This window comes from Pseudonaja textilis, chromosome Z, assembly GCF_049901715.1.
Source record: "Pseudonaja textilis isolate UNSWEBS1 chromosome Z, rPseTex1.2, whole genome shotgun sequence".
NCBI lineage: Eukaryota > Metazoa > Chordata > Lepidosauria > Squamata > Elapidae > Pseudonaja > Pseudonaja textilis.
The window spans coordinates 132,700,974-132,718,479 of record NC_142008.1 but is presented as its reverse complement, the minus strand read 5'-3'; the positions used below and the strand labels follow the sequence as shown (position 1 = coordinate 132,718,479).

Below are 17,506 nucleotides of genomic sequence, written 5' to 3'. Positions count from 1 at the left end.
CAATGTCAGCAAGCCACCGTCAATCAAAATTCATATCAGTGGTCCGCGGGATTTAAAATTATGAGTTTGGTGGTCCCTGAAGTCCAAAAAGTTGGCGACCCCTGTCCTATACGACCCTCCCTCCAGGAATGCAACCACACAGAGTTCTCCTCTGGGTCCCACCTCAACTGTTGCTCGCTTAAGTTCTCTATGTTCAAAGGTTTTCGTCGCTCTGTTAAGATCCGGATCTTCATTTCTCGGCCAGTCTGCCGCTTTCCACGTTTTTGCTCTGCCTGCAAAAATAACAGGATAACAGAGTTGGAAGGGACCTTGGAGGTCTTCTAGTCGAACCCTCTGCTCAATCAGGAAAACCTACACCATTTCAGATAAATGGTTGTCCAATCTCTTCTTTAAAACTTCCAGTGTTAGAGTATCCACAACTTCTAAAGGCAAGCTGTTCTACTGATTAATTGTTATAACGGTCAGGAAAATTCTTCTTAGTTCTAAGTTGCTTCTCTCCTTGATTAGTTTCCATCCCTGGTTTCTTGTCCTGCCCTCAGATGATCAGGAGAATAGCTTGACTCCCTCTTCTTTGTGGCAACCCCTGAGATATTGGAAACACTGCTATCCTGTCACCCCTAGTCCTTCTTTTCATTAAACTAGACCTACTCAATTCCTGCAACCATTCTTCATATGTTTAGCTTCTTTTCTACACTCTTTCTAAAGCCTCAACATCTTTTTTTATATCGTGGCAATCAAAACTGGATGCAATATTCCAACTATAGTCTTGTTTTGTCCTAGGCTTCCCCAAAAAAGCACTAAGCCGACTCTGAGTCCCGTCAAAACATCTTTTATTAAATTAATGTGAATTTAGTGCATTCACATTCAGCCAACAGCTTGGCAAACAGTCTTGCGAAGGTATACTAATTAGCTCAGACCTTCTCTATCATGGAAAGCTGCCCGGTAAATATTTCCACACGCAGTGCTGACAGGGAAGGGCTGGGTTACACAGACAAGGCTTGAACGAACGAATGAATGAATGAGCGAGTTGTTTCCTGCAAAAGCCCCCTCCTCTTTTTGCTCCTCTGTTAATCCTGATTGGAGGGGCCATTCATTGTCCACCTGTGGCCTTACTCCCACGTCGACCCTGAGTTCTTAATTCTTTCTTTCTTTTGGCAGCTCTGCGCATGTGCAGGCTGGGAACTAGTTCCAGAAGCTCCCCGGCCTCACTGCTGTCTGAGCCCAAAGGCAGCTGATGACTGCCAGTCTGCCCTGGCTCCATTTCTGCTTCTGACACAGAGCCCTTGTCCGAGCCTTCCTCAGCCTCCAGGAATGGCTCAGGTTCCTCCCCAACCTCCTCACTGTGCAATTCTGCTGCCAGCTCTGTCAGCCGCAGGCGGGCCACAACAATCTTACCAAGACATAATAAAGTGGTATTAACACTTCCTTCTACAGAACAAAAAAGAAACAAACTGGAACAGCCTAGGTTAAAGTCCAGTTGGGTGGAATGTTGGACAGGCTGCCTTCTAGGTGAGCGAGCTCCATGCCTTGGCTAACTCCTCTCCTCTCCTTTTCTTGCTCTGCTACCAACCTCTTGGGATGAGAGCAAACCATATCTAGAGCATGCATTTCCTCTTTCTCCTTCTACTTGTTACCAGTGCCTGCCCAAGATTGCTAATCTTCTGTTAAAGATGCTGGTTGGGGCCCCAGTGAACTGAAACATCAAAAAAAAAAAAAAATGGGACTCCAAAATCGCAGCACCACTGTTGAGAAGAGACCGAGCCTGGAATCAGGGACAGTTGTTTTTCTAGAAATGTGTAATCGCGTATATAGAACTTTCTCCGAGATGCAGCTGCTTGCTTTAAAAAAAAAAAAAAGATTATTAAATCTCATGAGATGTTGACATTCACTTATAAGCTCATGCCAGAGTAGCCTTACTAGATAAGATCTCAGGGATACCTTTGCCCAAAGTCATACAGTGGTGCCCATTTCTCAAAATTGTAGTTTACTCCTTAGATACTATTATACTAGCTCGATACCCGTGCTTTGCTATGAAACTATGTGGTTGGGCTTAGTTTTGGGGGAGGAAAATGAGGGAGAAAAAATTCTGCCTCGGCTTACCAGCATCCATTGATTGAGGGCTGTTTGGAAACTGAAACAGTATTTGTTGTGTGAACAAGAAGGAAACAGCAAGGAGCCTGGGTGTGGCTTAGCTCAACTGTTCCGTACTAAAGCTGCTTGCTGCTGTGAAACTAAAACTGAAACTGAAACTCCTCTATGCTTGTGTTTTACATTTGGAACAAAGTTCTTTTCAGGTGGGGAGCGGGAGTAGAACTCTTTAGCATCAGAGCGTGTTAATAATAATATATGAAATACTAATGCTTTGATGGTTATTTCAAAAAAATCCTTTCTTAGTGAGCACCTAGAAGCCAAAAGGAACATATGTGCTGTGCTGTCCGAACAGTATACAGTTAATTGGCAAGTGGGATAGTTAGTTAGGTATTAGGAGCTGTCCCCTTAAGGGAATGCATCATGGTAAATGTAGCTAAGGCATCATGGGAAATGTAGTCCATGTCATGTAGTCACATCTGTAATCCTGATTGGTTACTGAATTGACCCTTGGTTGGGTTGGGGGAAGCCCTTTGTTCCCTTTCCTTGCCTGGATCCAGCAGCATTCTGGATCTCTCTGCTCCATCGTTATGGGATGAAGAGAGCTGTCTTTTTACACTATGAAGTCACCTGTGCAAAGAGTTGGACATTAGATGAATCTCGACATAACCGTGAGTTACAGCTTGAGAATGCCTTGTCACCAATAAAGAAACTTTGTATGGAAGACTTTGTAGAGTTTGCCTGTCTGTCTTTATACATTCAGCCAGTAATTATAAAAGGACAGAACAGTAAAAAGACAGTTAATTTGGACTCCCAAAGTGAAAATATGGACTACTCTGAATTTGCAAAGTAAAATTATACTGCTATCTGAATACTTATGAAGAGTCAACTCCCACAGTAAAATTACAGTGCTAATCTGCGCACCAAAGTAAAGGTATATTGAAATTGGAACTCCCAAAGGAGGATTTAAACTCCGATTCTCTCTTCCTCACCCTCTGAGCAACTGAAGTTATATAGCCTGTTTGAATTATTGGCAGGGGCCGGAAATCCCCGCACTTGCTAGAGACAAAACAAGCTATATCGTCCCTGTCTCTCCCTGCAAACTCTAGGACTGTTTTTTGCAAAGAGACAGGATTTAAATAAGAAACTGTGTTAATTCCTAAGTCTTCAGTCAGAAAGAGACAATTGTTGATTTCCTTTGATCATCTGGAGGGGAGGCAAAGCATAAAGAGGCCCCTCTAGACAGTTTATGACAGGGTCTCCAAGCAACAGGGTTGTAAGTTCTTTAGTGCGGAGCCATCTCCATAGAAACGGGCCATATACGCCCCCCAAAGAGGGAAACCAAATCCAGCCACCAATTTAAAGAAAGGAATACAGCCTGCCATCTTTCTTTGTTGGCAAAGTGAAAGGGTTTTCCTTTTTTACTGGAATTAAAGGCAATCCCTAATCAACGACACCAACCTATACTGCTTAACAAAAGGAGATCGCCTAATCATAGTTTGCCCAAGTAATAGTTAAAAGCAAAACATCCTTTGATGACTATCCATCATAAATGCATGCAATTCAGCTACCCCTTTCAACACAGCCCAAGGGTCTAGCTCCACTCATGGCCAAGTACTGAATTTTACAGGAAGTTTCCTAAATTCAGCAACCTCTTGCAACATAACCCCAAGGGTTATGCACCACTAAGAGGCCAACCTGTGTAGTGCACTAGCATCGTCCAGACCTTGCAACTCACACCTCTAGTGGTCAACTAGTGAATTGCATAGAAGTCTTCTAAATTCAGCTACCAGCCTGCAGCGCCATCTACATGGTCAAGTACTGAATTTCACAGAAGTTTTCTAAATTCATTCACTAGCTTGCAGCAACCCTTTGTGGTCAAGTAATGAATTTTATAGGAATTTTCTAAATTCACCTACCAGCTCGCAGCAGCCCCTTCTGGTCAAGTAGTGAATTTTAAAGGAGTTTCCTAAATTCAGCAGCCCTTGCAACGCAGCATAAGGGTCAAGTACTGAATTGCAACGCATCCAAGCCGCCAACCTATTATTGCACCAGCATCTTCTAGACCTTGCAATGCACCCTCTAGTGGCCAACCAGTGAACTTCAGCAACCCACTTGAAGCGCACCCTAGTAGAAAAAGGGGAATTGCATGGGAAACTGCTGAATTTTCCCAAGATTCACTGTTTGCCAATTTAAAGCATGGCAGCGTCTTTAGCCATGACAGATGTCTCTGACATACCAGAGGACTCGAACCCTCCACCCACCTTTGATGTAAACGTAGAGCTTGGCTCCCAAAACCCAGAATCAGATATCCACAATTCTGAAGAGACAGAGGGATCTCTGAAAGCCTATGACCTCAGACAGCATAGGAAGCTTACTGAGACCATGGAGTCATACCTGAGGGAGGATTGGGACTGGCAGTATCGACACCATACAAACTCATGGTTGCAGCTGCTGGAGATCTGCGATACCCCCAAATGCGAGCTGTCCCTGGAGAGAATCCGCACATTGCAGAAAGACCTAGGTGACTTTCTTGCACAGTGTAGAGACAGTGAAAGTAAACTCAAGTCCATCCAGTCGAAGCTGGGTGACCCAAAGTTCCAAGAACATATTTGATGCTTCAAGGAGATGAACAGGGAACATGAGGACTTCGTTCATAGAGGCAAGACTCTCTCCAAGCAGCACTCCATGACACATTGGGGAGAGGGCCACATCCGACATAGCCCCTTGATCATGTGCTTCCTCCCACTATTCTAAGAAAGCCTCATCCCTCCATCCCAAGCCAGCTAGATCTCAAGCAGGTTCCAACATCTCATGGCAATTCTCTGCAGCTGGCTCTTCCCATCCTTCCAGAGCATCCTCCTGTTGCAGCAATGCACCTAAGGCCTCAAAGGCAGCAAGTTATGCTGAACGAGATGTAGAAGCTCAAATCGAAGCTGCAGTAGCAGAGGCAGATTTACATGTAACGACAGAGATGACCTGGCAGAAGGAGGCAGTAGCAGCTCAACAAGCAGAAATGGCCAGCAAACAAGAAGAAATGGCCAAAACTCAGGCCCAATTGGAATTGCTCGAACAACAAAGAAAGATGGCAACAAAAACAGCACAGGCTGCAGCATTAAAGAAGATGGCCAATGCCACCTCCCTCAACTTCCACCATGGAGAGTTGGAAAGAGAGAGCCGAGATAAACGTGTCAAGGCCTACATGGATGAGTAGCAACTGCTACAACACGAGCAGGCAAAACCGGCACTGTTAGTTAGCAGTCTCCAAAAACCAGGGGATCGAAGGGGAGAATCTCAACTACAGGCTCTAGATGACAGTCCAAAAAGTGACGTAGTAAGACCTAAAACTCGAGATTCTGTTCCCCAAAACAAAAAACCTACAAACAGAACATTTCTTATGGGATTCTATTTTGCAATACTAGATTCATGTGCAGCTTCATCTTAATGTCTCTGCCTGAAAGAATAAAATGAAATTGTGGTTTCCCCCCACCCCAAGTGAAGCCAACTTACCTTGATCAGGTATCCACCAAAGTGAGCTCCCATATTGGACAGCACTTTCTTCTTCTTAGCATCATCTTCAGCTCTTTTCTTGGCCTCTTCTTCTTCTTTCCTCATCTTTTCTTCCTGAAAAGGAGGACACCATGGAGAAGATTATTTAAAGGTGCTTTCCCTGCTCCCACTTGGGAAGAACCATCAACGTGGCTTTCTTTATCAGATGGAAAACTATGGAGACTCCAGGCTGTGCAAGGATCTCCAAAAATCTTTAGCGTATCCTTCCAAGACTTTCCACAAATTGTCAGCAAATGGATCAGCCTTAACCCGCCAATATAAGAAGTCTGCTGATCATTCCTTTCTTTCTGCTGATCATTTCTTTTTTCCAGGCTCCTATAGACCAATATTTTCTTATGAATTAATTTCATTTTTTAAATCATAAATATATTTCACCTTTTTAAACACTAGACTGGTTGATTTTTCCAAAATTGGATATTCTGATACTTTATTCCATAGATTGGAAACGAAACCAAGATAATACTTTCATTTTATGTTTTCATATTTATAAAATTGAACTCTCGGCTCCATTCTACTGCACCATCTTCTAAATTAGGGGTCCCCAACCCCTGGGCCACAGCCCACTACTGGCCACAGCCCACTACCATTTGAAACTAGGCCGCACAAGCAGAGGGCTGGCACATGCATGCACATGGCAAGTTTGATTTGCACGAGCAGCAGGCCTGCACACACCCACATAGCTCGACTTGTGTGAGTGGTGCAAATGCACAGCTTGACTTGCATGGGCCGGTTCCTCCTCCCCTCCCCCTGCTGGGCTACCACGTCATAAAGTTTGGGGCCCGCTTTCCTAAAGAACTTAAAATTACAGATACCTCCAAATTTGCTAAGCATCTGGGCCATATTGTTTAGTTAATATGTTTGCATTACCTTGTCAATCACGTATTGAAGGCAATTCAAACTCAGAAGACAATCTTTCAAAAATTTTAAAGTAACTACTAAAAATCAATTTAAAAATCAATTTAACGTGTTAATTCCTTGTTTTAGCACAAGGATTCCAATAAAAAACCTTCCTGGCTATTTCTGGACTTGAGTTATATCACAATGTTGACTTCTCATGTGATTCAGTGTCAAATTGCAGTTTCTCACCTATTGAACACCAAATATATATCTAGTTGATTTGGAAGAAAACTGAAAATAAAAGAACCTAAATTAAATAAATTTAGACCTTAATACCTATGCTAAGCTTTCAAAGGCTTTACACTGTGGAGTTCCTGGTGTCCTCTGAGCTCGGTTGTTTGTTTGCAGACATCTCACTACCCAACTAGGTGATGTCATCAGTGTATCATCATCAGTTTACACTCTTTCCTGTTCCATCCTAGAAAATTATGATACTCACGGCAAGCTTGGCCTGTCGTTCCCGTTCTTTCTCAGTGCGGACTCGCTGTTGCTCGGCACGCTCAGCCCTGCGTTGTTCCTGTCAAAGGACACAAATGATGACTTGGACTCTTTGCGGCATTCAACAAGGTGATTTCATCAAAGCTCATTTCATCCAAGGACAAGATGATGTACTTACTCCCCATATCCTTCTTTGCAAAAAATTGTGGAACTCTATTGGCACATGAAAGCATCCTATGTACAGGCGGCCCTCAACTTAAGACATAAAGGATCCTGGGATTTCTGTCATTATAGGTCATAAGTCAAGGGACCTATATGATTGAAAATGTTATAAGTTTTTTTGCCATGATCGTTAACTGAATGTTGGGTTCCTTAAGTAAATGTTGTGGTTGTTAAACAGGTGCCATGGCTGTTAAGTGAATCAATGTATTTCTATGAGTGTTTTTTGCCGGAAGCTGGCCGAAGAGGCCAGAAAGTGGCAAAAAACTCTCATAAATCATGGTTGTGTATTCACAGAATACTGCAACTGGCCATAAAGGTGAGTCAGTGGTCAAGTGGTCAAAATGGGGTCATGTGACCACGTGGGAGTGTGCAGCCATCAGAACTCTGAAACCAGGTCATAAATAACTTTTAGGGAATCTGTTCAAATGGTTGCTAAACAGCTGGTCATTAAGCAATCACCACCTGTATTTGAGAATTTCTCACAACTATGTCTTTCAGCACCAAAGAACAACTTCTTCTCTCACTCTTTTCATAACATGCCACTGGACGTATGTTTTTGGTTTTCAGAGATCTCTTTCTGAGAAATGTAAAGTGGTATATGGATATATGCATAATGGTTATCTTTTGTGAGCTAAATGCAACAAAGTTTCATTTTAATGTATGCTACTTAGTATACATTTAAAAGTTCTGTTCTATTCTATTCCTATTCTATTCCTATTCCTATTCTATTCCTATTTTATTCTATTCTATTTCTATTCTATTCCTATTCTATTCTATTCTATTCCTTTCCTATTCCTTTCCTATTCCTTTTCCTTTTCCTATTCCTATTCTATTCTATTTCTATTCTATTCCTATTCTATTCAGATACTTTCTATTCTATTCCTGTTCTATTCTATTTTGTTTTATTTCTATTCTATTCTATTCTATTCTATTTTATTCTATTCTATTCTATTCTATTCCTATTCTATTTCTATTCCTATTCCTATTCTATTCTTTCCAGATAAATACAGGCTTTGCTCACCCCATAATTTTAGGAATGATCACACTTAATTACAATTATCTGGGAATGCAATTATAGATAGTCCTCAGTTTACATCCATTCATCTACCAACTGCTTGCAGATACAACAGCACTGGAAAAAGTGACTTCTAACCTATCCTCAAACTTATGACCAATGCAATATCCTCACGGTCATGTGATTGAAATTTGGGTGCTTGCCAACCAGCTAGAGATAGTATTCAGCAGGTTCTGACCAGTTCTGGAGAACTGGTAGCAGAAATTTTGAGTAGAACCAGCAAATACCACCTCTGACTAGAGATTTTACAGTATCCTTCCCCTGCCATGCTCACCAAGCCACGCGCACAGAACCGGTACCAAAAAAATTGGAATCCCACCTCTGCAACCAGCATGCATTTATGGCAGGTGCAGCTTTTGGGGTTCATGTGATTGCCATTTGAGACCTTCCCAGCTGGCTTTTCACAGGTGAAATCAACAGGGGAAGCCAGATCCACCTAATGATCAAGCAATTCACTTAACTACTGCAGGAATTTGCTTAGCAATGATGGCAAAAACAGGTTGTAAAATCAGTCATGACTCACTTAACAACCAACTTACTTAGCAACAGAAATTCTGGTCCCAATTGTGATTGTAAGTTGAGGACCACCTGTATCTCACATTTTGGATTTAACTTGCATCATGGTGCCTAACCAGCCACCAGGTGGCAGCAAAGAGCAACGTTTTGTTCCATCAGACAGCAATTTCAGTTTTAGATTGAATGCTATGAATGAACACGCATTTGCCTTTGGGAAAGAAATTGCAAATACAGTTCTACTTATTTTAGTAGTTATAATAGAAGAAAGCAAAGTAGAAAATATATCAGTTAATACAAGTAGTCTTTGACTTACAACAGTTCATTTAGTGACAGTTCAAAATTATAACGGCATTGGAAAATGTGACTTATGACCATTTTTCACAATTGCAACCTCTGCAGCATCCCCATGGTCATGTGATCAAAATTCAGGTGCTTGGCAGCTGGTTCATATTTGTGACCGTCGTACTGTCCTGGAGTCATGTGATCATCTTTGGCAAACTTCTGGGTACGAAAGTCAATGGCAGATTCGTTTAACAACTGGGATACTAACCTATCAACTCCACTTAAAACACGCTTAACAAATGTTTCACTTAAGAACAGAACATTTGGGCTCAATTGTGGTCATAAGTGAAGGACTACCTCCAGTGGTGGGATTCAAACAGTTTAACAACTGATGCTCTGCCCTAATAATTTATTCCAACAACCAGTTCACCAAACTGCTCAGAAAGTTAACAACCGATTCTCCCAAAGCGGTGTGAACCGGCTGAATCCCACCACTGACTACCTCTATACAAACAGACAATCAAGGGAGGAAAATACAGGGAGGCCAAACAGTAAAGGATGAGTCACTCGGTGCCCAGGGGAAGCTGCCAGGCTAGAAACCAGGAGTTCCAATCCTGCCTTAAACACAAAGTCATCTGCGTGGCCTTGGTCAAGTCATTCTCTCTCCGCAGTAGAAAGGAGGCCAATCACTTCTGAAAAAAACGATGCCAAGAAAACTGCAAGGACTGGTCTAGGCAATGGAATAGTCAACGCTGCTTTGAGGGCACCAATAAACATAAATATGTTCTTTAAAAGGTTTCACGAAAATGAAAACAAAAATAATCCCAAAGAGCGAAGGAAAAGCAAAGGTGCTTTTTTCAAGAGGCAACTGGACTTTCTGTTTTTTCTTTGAAGACATTTCACTTCTCATCCAAGAAACTTCTTCAGCTCTGAGCTCACCTTGGATGAGAAGCGAAAGGAAAAACAAAGAAGGTCCGGTTGCCTCTTGAAAAAGCAGCTTTGGAACAACCATGACCTGGATGACTGAGAATCTCCATAGACAAAAACAAAAATAACTTTCCCAAACCGCACAATCGCCTCGACCCTCCCTCCAAAAACACAGGGATAAAACCAGGAACAGTAATACAAGGTCATCTGCTATGAACCTATCGAAAGGTTTCTTCCCTCTGGCAATGTATTCAAAGAACAAAGGCACCAGGAGGGAGAGAGGGAGGGAGAGAGAGAGAGGGAGGGAGAGAGAGAGAGGGAGGGAGAGAGAGAGGGGAGAGAGAGAGAGAGAGAGGGAGAGAGAGAGAGGAGGAGAGAGAGAGAGGGAGGGAGAGAGAGAGGGAGGGAGAAAGAGAGAGGGAGGAGGGAGAGAGAGAAGGAGGGAGACAGAGGGAGGGAGAGAGAGAGGGAGGGGGAGAGAGGGGGAGGGAGGGAGAGAGAGGGAGGGAGAGGGAGGGAGGGAGAGAGGGGGGGAAGGAGGGAGAGAGGGAGGGAGGGAGAGAGACAGACACAGAGAGACAGAGAGGCCCATAAAAACATGACAAGCACCAAGTTCCGTGATATGCAGGCTGGTTGACTTCAGGGCCCCTTGGGAATTGGACTTTATGGATTCCTGGGCTTGCCAGTAATTGAGACGTTTGGTATAAGAGTACAGACATTAGAATAGGAGTGGGATAACCCCCAAGTGCTAGTTCTTCTTTAAGTAAAGAAGCCAGCTGAGAAACTGGTGGTCACAAAATCACGTGAAGTTTTAATACCACTTTATAAAGGCTTGGTAAGATCACACCTGAAATACTGCATCCAGTTTTGGTCACCACAATAGAAAAAAGATTTGAGTCTTTGGAAAAAGTCCAAAGAAGAGCAACAAAGATGATTAAAGGCCTGGAGACTAAATATATATGAAGAATGGTTGCAGGATTTGGGTTTGGCTAGTCTAGACAAAAGAAATACTAGGGGAGATATGATAGCGGTAGTCTAGTACTTGAAGGGCCGCCACAAAGCAGAGGGAGTCAACTTATTTTCCAAAGCACCAGAAGGCAGGAAAAAGCAACAATGAATGGGAACCAATCAAGGAGAGAAGCAATCTGAAATGAAGGGGAAATTTCCTAACAGTGAGGACAATCAACCAGCGGAACAGCCTTTCTTCAGGAGTTGTGGGGGCTTCATCACTGGAAGTTTTTCAGAAACTGCACGATTCACTTAACAACTGTAAAGATTTGTTTAACAACTGTGGGGAAAAAGGCATAACTCACTTCAAAATCGCTTTGCTTTAGAAACAAAATTTTGTTCTTCGGTGTTGTCATAAGTCAAGGACTACCTGTAGGTATAAAGAACCAATTTGGTGTAGTGGTTAAGGACATCAATGGGAGACTATGTCCAGCTGAAGGCATAAAGCCATCTGGGTGATCGTAGGCCAGCCATTAGCTCTAGGAAGAAGGCAACAGCAAGCCTCTTCTGAAAATCTTGCCAAAAAAGGTGGACATGTCCACGTGGATGCCGGATCTCAAAATTGACTCAAACACAGAAAACAAAAAAGCTGACCTCACCCTTGCAGATCCTGTAGCATAGTTGGGTAAATAAAAGGATCAGGCTTGTAACTCATGTAGCCGTAGCTTTGTTAGCTTTTAAGATTGGCTTTTCCTTGCCTTTGTCAATATGGTTTTGGTTCAACCTGTCTATCAATATTTGGTTTCTTTGCTGTAAATTCAACACCTGATGTACAAATACAGCCAGAACAGAGGCAAATTCTTAAATGCCCACCTCCACTTGGAATTGGGTGGGTTAGATTTCAGGGCCTGAAGGGCTATCAGTGGGCCAGACACAGAGTCCTTGTGGGATTTCTGGATCCCTTTCAACCATAGTAGAATCGTTGGATCCAACACTTCTGGAATCACAGTCTCCAGGACTATTCTCCCTAGATGCCCTGGCCTCTATCTTGGCGCTAAGCCTAGGAAAGAGTAGGATGGGGGGACACCGCAATTGTCTTCCAGTACTTGGAAGATTGCTGCGACTGATCTCCAGTCACGGAGAAGAGGGGATTGACTTCTCTTAAGCATTACACCATTACAAGAAGTAATGGGTGGAAGCTTGTTAAAGAGAGATCCAACCTAGAAGTGAGGATAAATTTTCTGACAGAACAATTAATCGATGAAATACCTCGCAGCCTGGAGTTGTAAATGCTCCATCACTGGAGGTTTTCAAAATTGGCAGGACAATCATTTGACCAGGATGGTGTATGTATGTATGTATATGTGTGTGTGTGTGTGTGTGTGTGTGTGTGTGTGTGTGTATTCTGAGGTTCTTGCGGGTATTAAGTCGTGGATCTTTGGTTATTCGGGTTTTCTCACGCATAAGATTGGAAGTATCTAGGCAGCGTTTGATGAAGTCTCATTCATCATCTTCAGGCTTGTGTCTTTGGCTCTGTGCTTCTCAGAGTGAAGCACAGAGCACTCTGAGAAGCACAGAGCCGAAGACACAAGCCTGAAGATGATGAATAAGACTTCATCGAAATGCTGCCTCAGATACTTCCAATCTTAAGCGAGAAAACCCGATAACAAAGATCCATATATATATAATGTTCAATGAACCCGATACACAAGCCTAATGATGGCGGATGAGATTCTGCTGAAACATCGCTCCAACTTTAAAAGCACAATTATAATGACGTGGGAAAATACCCGAACAAAGGTGAATACCATACATACATACATACATACATACAAAACAAACATACATTACAGAATTATATACACACACACACACATACATACAAACACACACTATTTTTTGCACTGTAAGACACATCCCCCCCCCAAAGGGGTGGAAATGTCTGTGCGTTTTATAGAGCGAATATTACGGTGGGGGAAGGGGATTGGTGCGGCACCATTGCTGGGGAATGCTGGAGACTTCGCTACTGAGAAGCTGATTGGTGTTTGGATCAGCCTCCCGGAATATCACCGATCAGCTGTTCTAGGTGACGGGGATTGCCACTGCTGCCGTCTATCGCCACCTATTTGCTGCCACCCGTTCATTGTCGCCTGATTGCTGCACTTCATTCCCTGCCGATGGGCAGTGATGAATGGGCAGCAGTGAATGGGCAGAGATAGGCAGTAGTGGCGGTGGTGATTCCCACCGCCTAGAACAGTTGATCGGTGGTGTTCCGGGGTGGGGCGATTCAACTGCCAGTCAGCTGCTCAGCAGTGAAGGCTCCTGCATTCCCCAGTGGCGGCAGCAGCTCAGCTCAACTGACCAATGGTGGGCGCAATGGAGCAGAGCCCTGAAGAGCCAGGTGCTGGGGCTGCGATAATGTACTGAAGCTGACCAGGCTGTTTGCTGTTTGCTGCAAGGACAGTAGCCCAACGAATACTGATGGATTCTGGGAGTCAGAGGCAGATTTTTTTTTCTTGTTTTCTTCCTCTAAAGCTAATGTGCTTCTTATAGTCTGTAGTGTCTCATAGCGTGAAAAATATGGTATATATATTATAATATTTGTGTGCGCATATATATATATATTGTGTGTATATACATATGTATTTGTATACACACACACACCTCACACACATGGCCTGGGATCAAATGATTTGGTGCAATGCAAAAAGGAGTGTAGATGTGAACATTTGTGTGTGAAAGAGCAAAGTAGTTGTGTTTGACAGGGAAATTACAGTAAACAACTTCAAGTTTTACATAAATGGTGAAAAACTGGAGCAAATAGATAGGGTTGAGCCTTTATTGAAGAAGGTTATGGGTAGAGAAGTTGAAAGATGTACAAATGTTGGTCAAAGAAAAATAGATGATATATGGTTTGTGTGAGCTGTGCATATTTCTTAAGCAATTATAAGGTGCTTCCTCCATGTGTCATGGAAGTGCAAAGTGAGTATATCAGGAGAAGTAAAAAAAAGCTTAAGAAGTATGTGAAGAAGAACAAGAAGTAGAGCCAAGAATCAGTAGGTAATGAATTAATGTGGACTGGACAGAAAAATATTCAATGCATATTAGTACAGAAAAAAGGAGTATGAAAGAACTGTACTGATGTAGTTTGGTCATATAGAGGCAACGAATGAGATTCAGATTGCAAACCAAATACATGAAAGAACAGCAAATAGATCAAAAGAAATGGGAAGACTGAGAAAGTCCTGGTTGGGTAAGATGATCTCATATTTATAACAATACAGGTGAATTTAAAGAGCAAACAGCAATGTATGAACTGTCACACAGGTCATGGTAGAAAGAGGGATGATCTGCAAAGAGAGAATGTTATGGTATTATGTAAAACCTTCTCACAATTTATATAATACTGATACAGTTTGTTCTGTCTCTTATTCTGTCTGTCGTTCTGTCTGTCATGTTTTAAGGCAGTGTTTCCCAACACTGGCAACTTTAAGATAAGTTGACTTCAACTCCCAGAATTCTCCAGCCAGCCATGGTCCCTAGACAATACTCTGGAAAGTCTGGAAGACTGGCCTTTGGGTTTCTTTTGTTTACTTCTTGAAATGTTTGCCAACTGCCAAGAAACCATTCAAAATTTTAGCCCAGAAAAATGAACTAATTCAAATAGATATGTAAAAGGATAACATGGCTGCCACTGTTAGCCTCAAGTTACACACAGAATGAGAACTCACAATCCTTGTCATGAGACCCACAAGTTCTTCCTCTTCTTTTTTCCTCTGCTCAAAGTGTACGTCAATGAGAGTCTGCAGCTCCAGAAGATCCTTCTCCATCCGTTTGCGATGGATGTCCTGCTCGTCATCATCAAAAAAGAAAAAAGAGATATAAATAATGAAAAACGCTTCCTTCTAATAACTCTGAAGAACATTATTGTCCTTTGGTGCTTGCCAAACTATTCCATCTGAAAGAAGTACATTCATTGGCAATAACTGTAGGCAGGGGTGGGCTTCAAAAATTGTTTGAAAAGAGTTGTCTGCCCGGTTGCTGGTTGGGCGTGGCCATGGGGTGTGTGGCCTAGTTGGCCTCCTGCACCACAGTGGCGGGGGGGTGCCCTCCCTGGGCTCTTTCCTCAAGTCTCCCAGGAAGGTGAAACTGCCCCATGGGGCTTCGGACGCTCTCTAGAGTCCTTCCCAAACTTGATCCCCTCCCTGAGCCTCTGCACACACCCTGCTCTGACCTGCAGCCCAAATGGGCTGCATGGGGAATCCTAGCGGGGGGTGGGCGGGACCAGCCAGGAGTGGGATTTGGGGATTCTGTGAACTGTGCAGAATCTTAGCTAAAGGCTCTTCTGAACTCCTGCGAACCCCCAGCAGCCCATGAAGGACTGGGAGATGTCCATTGGCACACTCCCTCATGTAAAAAAGGTTACGAATGATTAAGAAAATACTCACATCAAAATCCACTCTCTCCCCCTCGGGGATTTTTGGAGGAGCTAACTGTGGAACCATTGGCCTTTGTTTGAGAGAACACAGACCAAGAAAGAAGAATATCGTTAAATTGAAGTGTACTTTTGGGTACCAATCCCACCTTTCCCAACTCTACAATCTTTAAATAAATTCTTTCTCTATTGAAGGGCAAGTTTTACAAACTCTATAAGGATAAAACAGTGCTTACTACAGGTAGTCTTCAACTTACAACCATTTGTTTAGTGACCGTCTGAAGTTACAGAAGCATAGAAAAAAAGTAATTTATGACCATTTTTCACACTTATGACCATTGCACTATCCCCATGGTCGTGTGATCAAAATTCAGGGGCTTGGTACCTGGCATATGGCTTATATACAATTGCACCTGTCAAGGAGTCATGTGATCACCATTGTTACAAATGGTTGTGAGTCAAGGACTACTTGTCATCACATCTTTTGATCATAAAATAGCATAAAATAGAGGAAAAATCGGATTTCACTGTAGAAAGACACAGGAACTGATAAAAATTATTGCAACTCTACTGGGGTATAACTGGTTACTCTTTCCCTTTCTTACCTTGGTCTGGGACGTTCTTCTTCTGTGAGAAACAGAAGATAGAAAGACGATTATTAGAGGCAGAGAAAGAAGAAAACTTTGAAGCGAAAGACTTGTCAAAGGTGATGCAGGAAACTGAAGGAAACTGAATTATGCACAATCCTGACAAGGGATGGCATACATTTCTACACATTCATAACAAGAGGCCAATTAGGACAGGAATAAAAAGTGCCTGACAATAGACTAGATAGATCTATATTTTGATAAAGTGACTGTTCTACATTGGTCTGAACTGGAGAGATGTTCTGGTGGCTGCTGAGATGTGTTTTATACTTGGGCCAGATAGGTGATGTTACAAGGTAGTCTTCAAATCATCTGCTGGCACCCAATATTTTGATTTTTCAATTGTTGCAGAACTGCAATTTCCAACAGCATCAATAAGCCAGAATGGGACAATTTGCTACCTCCAATTCACTGAAACCAATTCATTGTAGCCAACTTACCACGGCCAACTTCCTATGGGACAATTCAACAAATACAAAAGTTATTTTAATGTCAATAAAACCATGGCCAATAATAATAAAATAAAGAAAGTCAATCCAGAAATACAAGAGTTACAATAGTTTTGACGAAAACATGGCTAACAATTATAAAAGTAACCGAAAGAAACAATTAATACAGCATTGAATTGTTTCATTGTGAGTTGTCCTGAAGCAAGTCGGCCATAGAGAGTTGTCCAGTGGCAAGTTGGCCATAACGTGTTGTCCTAGACCCACGGTAAGCCAGGACAGTGGTGAGGGTTGCTAGAAAGTATAGTTTGAAGCAACTGGAAAGACCAAAATTGCCATCATCATTGGCCTTCTGTATAGGTTTCCTTACTTAAAGTGGAATTGTTCTGTCCTTTAAAATGCTATTTAACCTTCAGAACATCTTGCCAACCTTTCATTGTCACTGTATGATACCAACCCCGCACTAGATTGCCTCTCTAAGCCTATAGCTCCCTCCTCTGCTCCAAAAATATGATTTCAAAACTCTGGTTTGAAAACTGATCCTAGAAATGAGCTCTAAATCAAACCCAAAACCCAGAAATTACTCCATGAAGATCGATAGATACCAAACAAAATACAGTTTTCATGATCTGATGTTGGTTTGGTCACAGCCATGTCTATAGGGTACTGGAAAATATCTACTACCACCATTTGGGCTTCGATATGTTGCTTCCCTTATAGACAGGGGAGAGGGTATGCGTGTTCTCAGATATTTAGATACACAGAGAGAACACATTGCTACACACTACATGCATGTATCCAGGACATACATAGCACACAGACAGCATCAGAGCCCCAAAGATATATCTTTATATAATATATCAGCCGGGCCTGTTCTTTTAGAAATCTGCACAAATCCCATTTTGTGGGGGGGGGGAGTGTGGATGGGTGGAGAGGAGGAAATATAGGTAGTTCTTGACTTACAACCATTTGTTTAGTGACCATGAAAGTTACAACAGCACTGAAAAAAGTGACT

General features: G+C 42.5%; 1 protein-coding gene across 7 annotated transcripts in view; it reads right to left on the bottom strand.

Moving 5' to 3' along the window:
* TNNT1 (troponin T1, slow skeletal type) overlaps positions 1-17,506 on the bottom strand; it is a 47,698-nt gene that overhangs the window by 7,561 nt on the left and 22,631 nt on the right. For all 7 annotated transcript variants that reach the window (XM_087915233.1, XM_087915235.1, XM_087915236.1 and 4 more), the window contains 6 exons: positions 16,004-16,025; positions 15,412-15,472; positions 14,695-14,811; positions 6,995-7,072; positions 5,599-5,712; positions 163-272 (listed from right to left, as the gene is read on the bottom strand). In XM_087915233.1, the coding sequence (XP_087771359.1) occupies positions 163-272; positions 5,599-5,712; positions 6,995-7,072; positions 14,695-14,811; positions 15,412-15,468 (476 nt within the window). In that variant the 5' untranslated portion in view covers positions 15,469-15,472; positions 16,004-16,025. The remainder of the gene's footprint in view (positions 1-162; positions 273-5,598; positions 5,713-6,994; positions 7,073-14,694; positions 14,812-15,411; positions 15,473-16,003; positions 16,026-17,506) is intronic.